This window comes from Propithecus coquereli, unplaced genomic scaffold (genome assembly GCF_000956105.1).
Source record: "Propithecus coquereli isolate 6110/MARCELLA unplaced genomic scaffold, Pcoq_1.0 Scaffold210, whole genome shotgun sequence".
NCBI classification, from domain to species: Eukaryota; Metazoa; Chordata; class Mammalia; order Primates; family Indriidae; genus Propithecus; species Propithecus coquereli.
The window spans coordinates 1,623,152-1,637,855 of record NW_012146079.1 but is presented as its reverse complement, the minus strand read 5'-3'; the positions used below and the strand labels follow the sequence as shown (position 1 = coordinate 1,637,855).

General features: G+C 38.0%; 1 protein-coding gene and 1 pseudogene across 1 annotated transcript in view; both read right to left on the bottom strand.

The window, feature by feature from the left end:
- The window catches only part of LOC105810364, a 4,950-nt pseudogene extending 2,694 nt beyond the window's left edge, over nt 1–2,256 (bottom strand).
- A 10,715-nt stretch (nt 2,257–12,971) lies between these two features.
- Nucleotides 12,972–14,704, bottom strand: part of EXO1 (exonuclease 1) — a 31,962-nt gene continuing 30,229 nt past the window's right edge. Inside the window, exon 13 of the mRNA XM_012644359.1 lies at nt 12,972–13,107. Within this exon, the coding sequence (XP_012499813.1) occupies nt 12,972–13,107 (136 nt within the window). The remainder of the gene's footprint in view (nt 13,108–14,704) is intronic.

Sequence of the window (14,704 nt, the reverse complement as noted above, 5' to 3'; positions counted from 1 at the left end):
AAAACAAAACAAAAACACAGTACCAGTAAAATGTTGAAATAAAAGAGAAAACTGCTGTTATATCAACAGTGGGAGTTCTCACTTTCTTTAGGGTTGCTAGGAAGGTACTTCCCACCTGTTTAAAATAGGTTATTTATGAGATCATCCTTTTTAAAGGTACAATTGAAGGGAAAAGGTAAGACATAAATTGTTCCCATTTACTCTCTGCCAGATCCCAGTTTCCTTCCAAAAGGCCTAGGTACTCAGCACACACACACACGCACCGTCGTGTCACCTACTGGACGATGCTGAGGAACTGAGTCATGGCTCTTGTGAGACCAGGAACTTGGTCTTGTCCAGCAGTGACAGGAACTTCTCTCCCGGGTAGCGCTCCACTATCACCTGTCAAGAGCTTTGGTGTAAATTTTTTTTGAAACAATTGCCTAAGAATGTGACTCAGAGTTCTCTGTGTCTTAGGAACTTGGAACAGAGGGAAGGAGGCTATTGGCTGGGTTTTGTTTTTTCAAGAATGGGATCCCAGGCCCCCCCTAAGGAAGTACAATAGAATCTTACCAGGATTTTGTTTGGGAACCTTGCCTGAGTTCCAGCAACTTCCTCCTGTCAGGTTGCTGTGACTATTTCAAGTACAAAAGAATTAACAGACAATAAGAGAAGGCTATATCCTGTCCTCTCTCTCTCAAGTCACCCAGGAGACTACTCGATGAATTTTACCTAAGCTCTTCCTTTGCTTGAAAGGTCTGAGACTTGGGATTTTCTGTGGAGGCGGCGTTTTATTCAACAGCTGTGTCTGTGTCTGTCTAAAAAAAGAAAAAAAAAAAAAGAAAAAATGCACAACCAGGACCTAATTCATTCCACCAGCTGCTTCAAACTGCCTGCAGGAGCCTAAAGGAGGCCCTTATATTGGGCTGAGTGACATTAGGCCTCTCCTACCCCTCCCTTCTCCCCACTTCCCCTCCCTGGGCAGCAGGAGGTCAGTTCTGAGGATGGAAATGGAATAGCCACCAGCTTGTTGGTCAGAGAAAGTCACTTTGCTCACTATTAGTTAAGAATTTGTCTTTGCTAAAGAAATTAAGGTTTACAATGTAGTACATTGGTCCTTACTGTAATACGGTCTCACAGGCCTTAGCTAAGGAATTCTGGACAGGATTAGCCTCAGGTGAGGACATTTCAATGCACAGCAATGAAGCAGATAAAAGATCAAGTCACCTTACCCTGAAATATGCTGCTATTTTTCACAGTAAGAAATAGTCAGAAAGGTTGAGTAATTTGCTCAGATAAAAAGAGGTGAAACTGGGGTTAAAATCCAGGTGTGTGTCAAAGTAGTATTACGGTCTGCAGTTTTCCAACAAATTTTGTCATATTTCTGCAGTTCCAGGAAGGTGGGTAGTATCCAGATTTCCCATGTTTAAAATCTTATTATAACTAAGATTTTGTATTTTAGATGATGAAACTGAGGTCCAAAGAAATTAACTCAACTCACCTGCCTAGGATCAAATAGATGGTTAGACAGACCCTGTTCTCCTTGTTCTCATCCTACTGGAATGCACTATGTGGTTTTAGAGTCTCAGCTTCCCCATCTAGAGCAAGACAGCACTATTGATGATGCTTATCATTTCCTTATCTCAGTTCCAGGAGCACAGTGGTCCCTCTGTGTGCTTCAGACTCATCCCTGTTCTCAGAATAAACAGGACCATTAGCATCTCTTCCATTGTTACTCGAAGTACCATCATCTTCAGAGGTCGTTGCTCTGGGGCCTTCTCTGGTACCATTCCATACTAGTTATTTGACATCTAAAGAGTCTTCAGTTAAATAAGCATGATGAAGAGGAAAGTGACCAAACATCTCCAGGTTTGTTGAGGGACGGAAGGAAGAGTAGTAGCTTCCTGCCTTTTACCTATAATTTTTTTTTTGCCTTTCCTCCTGCCTAGAAATCTGGGACAATGGTTTCCCAGCCTACTCTAAGTCCTTTAGTTTACACAGAGGGGAGAAAACTTGGCTTCTGCAGGGAAGCTTTCTTAGTAGGCCTCCATATCCTAAGCCACTCCACTACAGACAATGTCTTCCCTGACTCTGCCTAAGCCCAATAGAATGGGCCAGGGCAGAGACTTGAATTGTTTTATAAAGCTCAATACCAGGCGTAGCCAGCTTGCCTAGGAGCTGAAGTCCAAAATGGGTCCTGGCAAGTCTTGCACAAGGACATAATCACCTTGGAGCCCCTTTCTCGGCCTCTTGGCTCCTTTCTCCATCCAGTATCATTTAACCAATCCCTTGAGCACTGGGGCTGTCATAATGCCTTTTTTCTTGCCCAAGAAGAATGAATTCTACAGTTTTTAATATCAGATTCATGGGATTTTTCTCCAATGGTTATCAGTATTTTATTTGAGAAAAATAATTATCATCATTTAATGACCATTAGTTAGGATAGGTGAGGCTATACTGCAGTAAGAAATATACCCCCAAATTCAATAGCTCAACATAAAAAAATCTTTATTCTCACCCATATCACAGTTCAATGCACGTTGGGAAGCTCTCTTGTTTGGCTCCACTCAAGAAGTTCAGGTAGGAGGTTGTTTCAGACTTGCAATTCTGTCATCTCAGAGTCCTTTGTTTCTAGAAGTTCAAGTGAGAAAATAGATGGAAACAACACACTTGTTTTTAACTGCCTCACACTTAAAATGCTTAAAGGGACATCTATCAAGTGTCCACTTCCCTTCCATATATGAACATGAATTACATGACCCTACTTATAATTAGTGAGCACTAATTTTCTCTACCACAATGATTTTTGCTATTCCAAGCAACTTTATTGATTCTTCATTGGTTTTGCATTTTACATTCCACCAAAAAAAAAAAAAAAAAAAAGCATGTGGGCTCTGGAGTTAGACCACTTGGTGGGAGCTCTGGTTCTATCTCCTACTAGCTGGGTGACCTTGGGCCAATTGATACACCCCTTTCTCTGCCTCACTTATATTGTATGTAAAATGATAATAATATCTACCTTGTGGGGCTGAAAGCATCTAAGGAGAGTTAGTACATGTAAAAAGACTCAGGACAGTGCCTGGCACAAACTATTCAGTAAACACGAGTTATGGTTTTCACCATTTTGTTGAAGAAAAGCCTAATAATGAGAGAGATTCCATGGAGTCTATGAACAAGATAAGGTTGGGCTAGAAAACAGACCTGGCTCATCACTATCAGCAACTTCATCATTATCTTTCATAGGAATAGGGAGGAAGCATTCTTACTAAGTGTTTGACACTGCACTGATTACTACATATATTTCCTCAATTATTTCTTCTGAAAAACAGAACTCAGAGAAGCATAATAACATGCACACCTAGTGGGACTTAACCATGTTTATTCCATTATAAAATCATGTTCCATTCTTCAGTTTTAAATCAAAAACCTGGCAGTGGCAAATCCTGTGGTCTTAGGGAAAATATTTTTGGAGACGTCTCTCTAAGAAGTCTCCTCACCCCAGCAGTTCTTGAATGCTCTGACCCTCTGTGAATTGTCATACATCAAAATGAAGAATACCCTCCACATGTGAAGACTACTTCTTCCCTATTCCCTGAATGCCGTCACAGCTGGTTTTTTTAGAAATCAAATTGTGGCATCCCAGAGCGAAGGCAAGCAGGCTGCCTGCAGCTCCTTTGGGGAGCTAGGGGAAATCATGTAAGGCCCTGCTCCGTAGTTCCCACAGTCCACTGTCATAATCCCCGTCTCCTTTCATGAGTCAGCTTTGCAGGTGCTTTTACCGTATCCATGGGGATGAAAAAAGATGTTCTGACACCCAGGCATCCCTTACACACAGGAAAGTAGGAAAGGGAAAATAAGCCTGACATGAGTCTAGAAAACAATTTGGAAACTGGGTTGGAGAAGGTAGCAGCCACAAAGGGAGTTCCGAGCCCATTTTTCTAAGATCCTGAGAAAATTCTTGCTTTCTGCTCCACTTGCAATTATTATCATTTACTCCTGAAGACACCTGGCCATTGGCTCTGTGGCCTCCTAAGAAACCTCCACTTTTAGAGTATTTGAGGCTGGGAGGAGATTGCAGCATCAGTCAGCTACCACGACCTGAGGGTCTGGCACCTTGGGAATTTTCCCAGTCTAACCCCAGCCATGTGATGTTATCCAGAGAAGCTTACAGCTTAGTTAGAGGACATTTGGGAGTTGTATTAGTTATCTATTGCTGCATGACAAATTACCCTCCAAATTAGTAGCTTAAAACACAACAAATTTATTATCTCACACAGTTTATGTGGGTCAAGGTTTCAGGAGCAGCTTACCCGAGTGGTTCTGGCTTAGGGTCTCTCATAAGACTGCAATGAAGATGTGAGCTGGGACTGAAGTCATGATTTAAATCACATGAAGTCCCTGTACAGAATGCATCCCACCCCTGCCTTGTACCAATCTCAGTCTCATACATCCCATTCTAGTCAAGTCAGGCTCTAAATCACAATGAGGTCCCAATGAAGGACCTCTCTTTTTCTTCAGGAACATTTGCTATAGGTACAACTCATTTTACATTAATATTGTTAGATGATTATATTTACTTTTTCTTATATACATGAAAATGAATGACTCTGGCTCATAACCAGCAAACATTTCCTTAACATTGTGGAGGATACAGAAGTAACCAAGACACAGTAAGGCGGCAACATTTGATCATTCCTTTCTCGTGTCTGTTCTCTGCATTAACAGGGCCATTTACTGCTTAGGTCTAATCTGGTCCAAGTCACAAGCATACCTGGTAAAATGCCCTCCCAGAAATGGTATCCCAGAATAACTTACATCATGACATGGATGCTTCCAAGGAAGCGTAACGCTTCCAAGGAAGACTGCCAAGCATTTTTTCCTTCTTTTAGTTCCTCTTCTGTGAATTGACTTTAGATATATTTTTTGTGGCTAGTAAAATTATTAAAACATTCCTACTGTGGATTAATAAATTAGCTTTAAAATCTCAATCGCCATGAAATCTTGTGAGGCTCTTTGCTTTTTTCAAAATAAAGCACTAAAATATTTAACACAGTAATGTTTGAATTCTGAAAAAAAATGGAAAATAATCTAAATGTCGTTAAGAAACAAGTAAATTATGACACATGCATTTTAAAGAGTGTAATTAATCTATGTATAGTAACAGAAAAAGATGTTCGAATTACATGTGGATAAAAAAGTTGCAGAAATCATGTTTTTATTTATTATTTATTTATTTATTTTAATAGAGATGGGGTCTTGCTCTTGCTCAGGGTGGTCTTGAACTCCTGACCTCAAGTGATCCTCCCACCTTGGCCTCCCAGAATGCTAGGATTGCAGGCGTGAGCCACTGCACCCAGCCAGAAATCATGTTTTTAAAAAGTCACAGAAAACAAAACTTCATAACAAATAAAATATAGGCTGGGCGCAGTGGCTCACATCCATAATCCTAGCACTTTGGGTGGCTGAAGTGGGAAGGGTCGCTTGAGCTCAGAGGAGTTTAAGGCTGCAGTGAGCTCTGATGATGCTACTGCACTCCAGAGTGGGCAACAGAGTGAGACCCTGTCTTAAAAAAAAAAAAAAGAAAGAAAGAAAAAGAAAAAAGACAATACCCCCCAATCTGATAATAGGGGAAGGGACTAGGATTAGGGGTACTAATCAAAAGAAACTTGAAATTGATCGGTAATGTTGGAATTTTTTTAAGTGGGAATATATTTGTGTCTTACTTGTATAATTAAGAGAAATAAAAAAAATTGTATAAAAATGTGGTTTCATAATAATCTCAAAGGTGCTTGGAATGTCTCTTCAGCCATTAAAGTGTGGAGGAGCTGCCCTCTTGTGGACCTTTTGGAACAGTCTTTAAATGGTTACTTACAAATCAAAGAATTTACTGTTTCATTCACCAAACTGTGGAGTGGCAATTTCAGAGTTAGAGGTTAACCCCTCATGTTTGTCCTGTGAGAAACAAGAAGACAACCAAGTTTTTCAGTGGCTTCCCCAAGAAAACTTAGAGTTTTAGGCAACTTTCCACTCTTCTTCTGCCTCTCCTAAGCTGAAAGCCAGGAAGTGCTAAGTAAACGTTGAAATGTGTTTAGAAAGACTTCAGGTGCTATGCAATATAGAGTACCTGGCATTTAGAAGTCACTGAATGATAAGAATGTGGAAGGCTGACCATATCACCAGGATCTTGCCGGGAGTTTGAGAAACAAGGACGGATAATGCTTTTATTGTGTAGTGGATTATAACATTTAATATAATTGACACATTTAATAAGAGCATTACCCTCAAAGCTGCATCTAGTCATAAAGCAATATCTTAATGTAATAGACTGAGCATTGGGGTGGAATAGAGAGTGACTAGGATCTGCCTCTGGCCATAAGTGACTCAATGTTTTAAATATATAATTATGCAATGGCCCAGTTAATTTTTCCAGTCATGATATGGCTCGGTCTCTAGACATGTCTAGCCTGAGATGATCAGGGAATGAATAGGAAGAGGAAATATGTCCTCTATGACCAGTCACAAAATAAAGATTTGGGGCTCTATTTCTGCCTAGGATGGGGGAAGCTGGAAAGAGATTCACTTTTGCATTAATAATAAGAGAAACTGGATAATCTAAATCATCTGAGGGCTAAGACTGCAGGGCAAAAGCATCCTGAACTCCAAGGACAGACGGGAAGCCCCAGGAGGGGCAGGATGCGAACACTGGCTTACCTGGGACAGAGCATGGAAGGGAGAGGGGGCCTCTGCACAACAAAATAAAAATTCTGCTGACGTTTCTTACGAATTACTAAAGGATAGCACAAGGGGAATTTGCACCCACTTGTAGACTTCTCCATGGGGCTTGGGTGGGTACCTACAATGAAAACTGTGGGCAGGGCAGAAGAACAGAAAAACCTTGCTGGGGGTGCAGGCACGGTGGACTATTCTGCCCTACAAAACAAAAGCCTGAAACTGCTGGGGCAAGAACAGCAAACCTTGTTTTTCTCAGGACACAATGAAGACCCATTGCAGCTGGAGAAAGGGAAAGTAAAATAAATAAATGAACAAATCTATCTGTGGGAAAGCGGCAGGAAACTGTCACAGGTCTACGCCATATAAAAGTCTACAAGGAGAAGGAACAGAGCAATTGAGAAAGCCCCACCACCAGAACACAGGGACACGGGGCATGCCTAAGACTGAGACTGGGTGGAGACGACAGAGTTATGATGATCATGGCAACAACAAAACCTAAATTCAATTAAACTCCTAACTAGATTTACCGATGCCCTGCTCTAACTATTAATATCCAGTAGTGGAAGAGGCATGTCCACTTGTAGGCAGAACTATTATTTACCTCAATAACTACTGTTCTACACCAACGTGTAGCACTCAATTAAAAACTACATGACACGGCCAGGCACAGTGGTTCATGCCTATAATCCCAGCATTTTGGGAGACAGAGGTAGGAGGATCACTTGAGGCCAGGAATTTGAGACCAGCCTGGGCAATACAGTGAGACCCCTTCTCTACAGAAAATTAAAAAAATTTAGCCAGGTGTGGTGGTGTGCACTTGTAGTCCCAGCTACTTGGGAGGCTGAGCCAAGATCACTTGAGCCTGGGAGTTGGAGCTTGCAGTGAGCTGTGATTGTGCCACTGCACTCCAGTCTGAACGATGGAGCAATACCCTGTCTCAAAAAAAACCAAAAACAAAAAAACAAAAACAAAACAAAAACACAGTACCAGTAAAATGTTGAAATAAAAGAGAAAACTGCTGTTATATCAACAGTGGGAGTTCTCACTTTCTTTAGGGTTTTAATATGTTAAAAGTCTAGTGGAAAAGGCAGACAATATGCATGAACAGATGGCGGAATGTTAATAGAGAGAGAAATTATAAGAAACAGTCGAACAAAAATGCTAGAAATAAGATACATAAGAGATGATTAGTGATGTTGAGCATTTTTTCATATATCCCAGTTACCCTGATTTGATCATTACACATTGTATGCATGTATCAAAATGTCACATGTACCCCTGAAATACGTATAACTAGTATGTGTAATTAAAAATTAAAAACAAAACACAACAGAGGTGAAAAATGCCTTTGATGATCTCATCACTAGATGCAACAGAGAGAAGGAATCAGTAAACTTGAAGATGAGTCAACAGAATCACCCAAACTGAAGAACAGAGAAGAGCAGAAAGTAAGCATAACAGTACCCAAGAGCCGTGGGACAATTTTGAACAGTCTGACATACATGTAACTGGAATCTCAGAAAGAGAGAGAATGGGAGTTAAATGGGGAAATGGGATGGGGAACCATACTGTTTAGTATATTTTCATTTTATCCCTTCTTTTCAGCATGGTGCCTCACCCTTCCCTCCACAATGCTTCCTGTCTTTTAAGGTCAGAAAATGTTTGGTGCCAATTATTCAGAGAGTAAACTACAGTTTTTGGGGGGTGAGGATAGTCTTATTTAGTGCATAAGGAACAGGATCTGTGGTGTCTAATTATTGCATTTCATTTGTTCTAAGGTAAACATTTTACAATTTCTGAAAATAGAATATGTGCTAAAGTTGATGGAGTGTCATTAAATGGATTTTTCTTTCTACGGTACCTAAAATGATAATGCAACTTACAATCAATGAAATCTTCAATTTTATGTAATTGATTGTAAATTACATTATAAAGTATTAAAATACTAGTACTTTAAAAAATATAAAACAGGAAATACAGAAAACTACACACAATAGCTACATGGCTTAAATTATTATAAGCCAACACCTGTCTTATAATATGGCAATAATATAATAGCTTAATAAGCTATTACGTTATCATAAGGTAGATATCCCATAAACACCACCAGGATCATAAAACTTTGCTAGCTACCTCCAGAATCCCCTCCAGGTGCCTTGTCCTAACCAATATCAATGCTCTCCCACTCCTCCCCCAGAGTAAACCACTATTCTGCTATTCTTTTATAATTATCACTTCCTTGTATATCTTTATCATCACCAGACCGTGCATCCCTAAGTAATCTAGTTTAGTGTTGCCTATTTTATAATGTGGAACTTCCTTCCCGTCCCCTTCCTTACAGTTTATCTGTTGAAAATCACAGAGCACTTAAACTATAGTTTCCGAGTCTGAATTTTGCCACATTTAACCTGTAGCTTCCCATAGTTTGGACTTTGCTAATTGCACACTCGCGCTTCAGTTCAACATGTCCCAGACTCTGTATCTCCTGCAATTTGGCAGACAGCTGGTCCCAGAGGCATGATCAGACTCATCTCTAATCCCTTTGGCAAAACTAGAGGTGATGTAGAGTTCTTTCATTAGGAGGTATAAAATGTCTGGTTGTCTTTTTGTGATGTTAATAGCAGTTGATGCTCAAAGTCTAAATCCATTGATCCACTGGAGGTTGCAAAATGGCAATATCATCTCATTGATTATTAAAACACTAAAAAGAGACATTCCCCCCCACCATCTACCATTTGGTCACCCAATTGTACACTTCTAAGAGTTGGACAGTTAATAGAGGAAAAAGAAAAAAAATACTTTTTCCCCTTTTATCAGTTTTCAAAACAATGAATACTCCATCATCCTTCAATGGTGACCATTTTTAATGTTTACAATGGGTTTTAATAAATTGTAATTATCTTTTTTGAAGATCAAATTTTCCCATGTTTGGACAGTGGGAGCCCCTTTAAGTTGGTTTTTGAAACTTTCTGAAATTACCGTCTACGGCCATACCACCCTGGTCGTGCCCGATCTCATCTGAAATTACCTAGTAGCTTTTGACAATGTCTATTTGTTCTGATGAGATGTCCTACCTAGGCTTATCTTTTGTTTCCTGCCACAGACTATTTTCCCAAGAAGTCCTGGTTTCTTTTAGTGGAAAAAAAAAATGGCATTTCAAAACCAGATGTGCTAGCAATCCTGTTATGAATGGTACAAAGTCACAGTACAAACTTAAAACGTGGATACACATACATACACATGTGTATTCAATATACATTCATGAGCTTATACCAGCATGTCCAATTCAAATTCATTACTACCAGGATATTTAAAAAAAAATTTACATGTTCTGTTTTATAGCTGTATCTCCTTTTTTCCACACTAAGAAAAATACTGGTTCTCAAAAAACAAAACAAAACACAGAAGAATTAAAGTATCCCATAAATATATCAGACTATCACCAGCTAAACCAAATGTTTTTGTATACTATACTCTTTTTAACTGTGTGAGTAACATATGCTTAATGCTGACCACCAGTATTTGTCACTATTTCTCTAGCTATTTTGGTTACCTGCAGCTCATTTTCTGGTACATTCCTGAGGAATGGGTTAAAGGGAACCATATTTCCTCAATTTTTGTTTGTTGGGTAAGCTTGTGCCTTTTATACTTGAAAGTTAATTTTGTTGGATATAAAAACCTCAGATCCCATTTTTCCTTATCTTAGAAGTGTTACTTCGTTTTCTTCAGGCATAAAGTATAATTGTGGAAGCCTGATGATCTAATGTTTTTATCTATCATTTGTTTTTGCTTCCTTAATAGTATTGTTATTCATGTCTTTGTGTTATTGTGGGTACAATAATCTTAGGTACAAATGTACACTTAAAAAATATTGTTTCATTTATTTTTTTAACATTAGTGTTTTCCAGAACTATAGTTGTTTCAGACTTTCATTATCTGCATGTTGAGCCTTCTTTTCCTATTTGCCAATTCCTGATTTTTAGAAAATTTTCCCATTTCTGTATTTTTATCTCTTATTATCTGTAGTCTTTTTCTTTTTAGTCATTTCTGAAATGTTTCTATTTCCAATGCTTTCACGAGTTTATCTTATTTCTGAATTTTTCCAATTCTAAATTTCCTTCATATTGTATATCATTTTCTTAGTATCTTTTTGGACATTTTCAAATGAACTAGTTTTGATCTGCTCTGTGGGCCTCTTTCTATTTTCATTGTAAAGATGTTATTTCTGCTCTTGATTTTTTAAATTAAATTTGTATAAGATTGATCTAAAAACTTTTCTGTAGTTTCTTTTTAAGGAAAACTAGTTTTCCTCAACTTTGAGAAGGAAGCATGATTCATAGAAGCTTTTTGGAGTTTTTTTTTTTTTAAGTGTTCAAAAAAAGGAATTCTGTTGAGGATTTTGTTGACTGTTCCTTATTGTACTTGTATTTCAACCTTCTCCTCATCTCTCTTGCTCAGTTTGGCTTCATCCCAGCAGTTTCTCTTGTGAGGGATGCCGCTCTTGAAGGGAGCCCGGATGAACTTGGTGAAGTGTCAATACTTCACAGGGGCTGGCCTGCTTCAGTCCTTCAGACCGCACCGCCTGGTTTGCCACTCAGCCACCTCTGGAGGGGGCACAGCCTCTCCCAGCTTCAAGTGCCGTTTGCAACTTGGCCTGCTGTGTTTCAGTGGTTATTTTAAAGTTCTGTTCTCAGGTCATTAGATGCTGTTTCCTCTCTTCTGCTTCGCCTGAACAGATGCCAATACCATCTTGTGTTCTCGCGGCTGTCGGTGGCTTGTCTTCACCCACTTATACATTTTGGGATTTAAGGATGCCAAGTCACCTAAATTTGTGGTCAATATTGTTACAGATTTTTGACTTTGCTGTCCAGCTGCTATTATGTGGGGATCTGAAGATTGAACACTATGGCACTGCTACCACCGTCCCCTTCTCCCACCCTGTTTTTAAAGGTTTTCAAAACCAATCCCATTTTAGCCTTACTCTCTGCACCTCTGGCTTCAGAGGAATCTGCACGATGTTTCCACCTAGACTTTTACCTCTTGTTCGCTTCTGCCACTAGAAATATTAACATTTCTTTGCTAAATCACTTACCATCATGAATCAGTTTCCTTGCCTGATGTCTCCTCTTCCATTCTGTTATCCCTTGTGGATATATGTTTTATTCATTTTCTGCCATTTAAGTGGCATTTTTAGTGGCTGAGGAGATAAGTATTTGTAGATAATGTTTGATTCACATTTCTAATTTGTTTTATAACAGGAAACATTGATTGGGAATTCACTTCTGCTTTGTTCATTGGATTAGGTCTTTTCCAGATTGGGCCTTTTTGTTTTTTTAGTTTTTATGTTTTTTACAGTTTTGATTATGTTTTTGTTCCATTCTAACCTCATTTTCCTAGAGTCTACCACTAAGTCTCATTTAAAAGTTAAAATATCCTGGGTCCCTTTCCTTCATCCTCTATACCACAAATACTTTCATAATTCCTCTACTTCCTGTCACTTCAGATCTTCACTTGTGTAGCTAGTTCTCTTTCCAGACATCTACCTATTTCCTTAGAGAGTGTACATATCACAGACTGTGCAGCTTTAGTATCTGTTTAGGGCACTAGTTTTAAATATATTTTAAGGAAATTTTAGCCCACACTTCCAAAAAGATATATTAAAACTGAGGCTATTTTGAAGTTTACGAATATTAATGATACAAGAAGTAGTTCCTTTCACATGAGGCTGAAAACAATTTTCCTTCACTGTCAGCCTGTAATCCAACCAAACTCTTCAGGAATAACAGAGCACTGTCCTATTTGTGTAATGATCCTTAACCCTTCCAACTACCCCTCCCACCCCAACAACTTTATTTCTCAATTCAACCCTAAATAATAGAGAGGAAAGGCAGATGGAAAATTTACAGCCCGGAGAAATACAATGATTTCCCCTAGGATTGTGGTTTTCTACTTACTACCCTTCTTTGACAACATTACAGAAATCTTTAGAGTAGATTTTTATAAATTTCATGGGATTTGCCCAATTAACATTAAAACTTCCAAAAAAAGATAAAATTATTCTTCTATTTAGCTTCTTATAAAAATATAAAAAGCTGAGCAAAAGAAAACAATTAGATAGTTAATATACAAAATGTATTCTATTTTAAAAATGGTATAGATCAAAGAACAAATCTTTCAGGCTGATAACTGCCTCATTCCCAAATAGGGACTTCAAATTCATAAGATTCTCTTGTAGGCAACAGCCTCTTAGCAGTCTGTGTTTACTGGAATATTGATCTCTGAACACGCACACATTCAGGTTTGTTAAATATATCCTCTTCTGCTTCTGGAGTTAGTTGGATGTTATCTTTGACTGGAGACAGGGGCTTCTTACAAGACGGAAGCTTTTCAGAGTCTCTGCAAAATATAATAAAAATAAAATTGATGTTTTAGAGTACTGTATATTATAGAAGAAATAATCTACCTGGACAAAATAGAGGTATATGAAGAGGATAAGACCCTTTACTGTATAATCTGTTTCAATTCATCATACAACACATTCTGGTTCTCCTCTGAGTACCCCCAATAAATTCTGAGTCTTGCATTCTAGTGCCCCTTCCTGCTTTCAAAATCACCTTTCAATGCAGATGGCTAAGAACCAATATAAGTGAAGCACAAATAAATGATTAAGCCCTATCTTTTATTCCCTCCTCCCTTCAACTCTTTTTTTTTTGCTGGAAAGGAAAAACTGTATGTCTATAAAAATTTAACTCTATTATGAAAATATCATAGGTAATTCTATCTCCTGTCAACAAAAATTAAATGCAAGTCCTATTTTCCAAAAGGCATTCAAGAATGCTATTGCATCCTTAATTTCTTTTTATCAACAGTTCTCAAAGTATGCTCCACAGACCTCTAGCGATTCCCAAGACCCTTTCATGAAGTTTCCAAGATAAAAACTATTCTCACAATATTTAGACCTTATTTGCCTTTTCTACTGTGCTGACATTTGTAATGATGATGGTAAAGCAGAACTGAATAGAACTGCTGGCAAGTCGGCATGAACCAAGGCAGTGGCATCAACCAGTAGCACAGGTATTTTCCACCTCCATGCACTTACAGTTAAAAAAAATTCTCAAGAATGTTTTTGATGAAGCAGTAAATCATTAATGTTATTAAATCTCAACCCTTTGGTACACTTTTTAATATTCATGACAAAACGGGAAGTACACATAAAGCACTTGTATTTTATATCAAAGTCATCTCAAGGAAAAGCACATGTGACACTACAGTCATTCAAATTTAGGTATTTGGCAAAGGACTTCTCAAAAATCAAGAGTGCCTGTTACTTTAAAATGCTAACAGTATTTTGAGACTTGTTGCCAATGATAAAATTCAAGCTTTCAAGTGAAAAATTAGAATTTTGAAAAACTTCCGTTACTCAACAGCTTTCTAATATTTAAGGATTTGCTGATTGTGATTTTTTCTTTATATTATATAATAAAATGTCAACATTGGAAAGAGAAATAAAACTCAATGAAGCAATATCTTCCAAATTGCCAATGCATGATATTACAATATCATGCACAAGTAAAAGATGCATTAAAAGTGCATCAGTGGATTATAACACAACAGAGTATGAAAGGTCAATTGATATGGTTTCATATTCTACGTTGCAACTAACCTTAAGAAACTACTACTTGTTGAATTTTGGTGTAATAACAAAGAATAAAATTTACAATTATCTAAAAAGGTTATCAAAATACACACCTTCTAACTACAAATATGTGTAGAGCCAAATTTCCGTCATTTTCTTCATCAACCAAAATACTAAATCATAAGAGATCAAACGTAGCAGCAGATATAAGAATCCAGCTGAGTTCTCTTACGCCAGACAGTAAAAATTTGCAAAATGTAAAAACAATGCCACTTCTCTTACTTTTTTTCTGGTTTTGGAAAATACAGCTATTTTTCTTTTTTTTTTTTTTATTTTTATTTCAGCATATTATGGGGG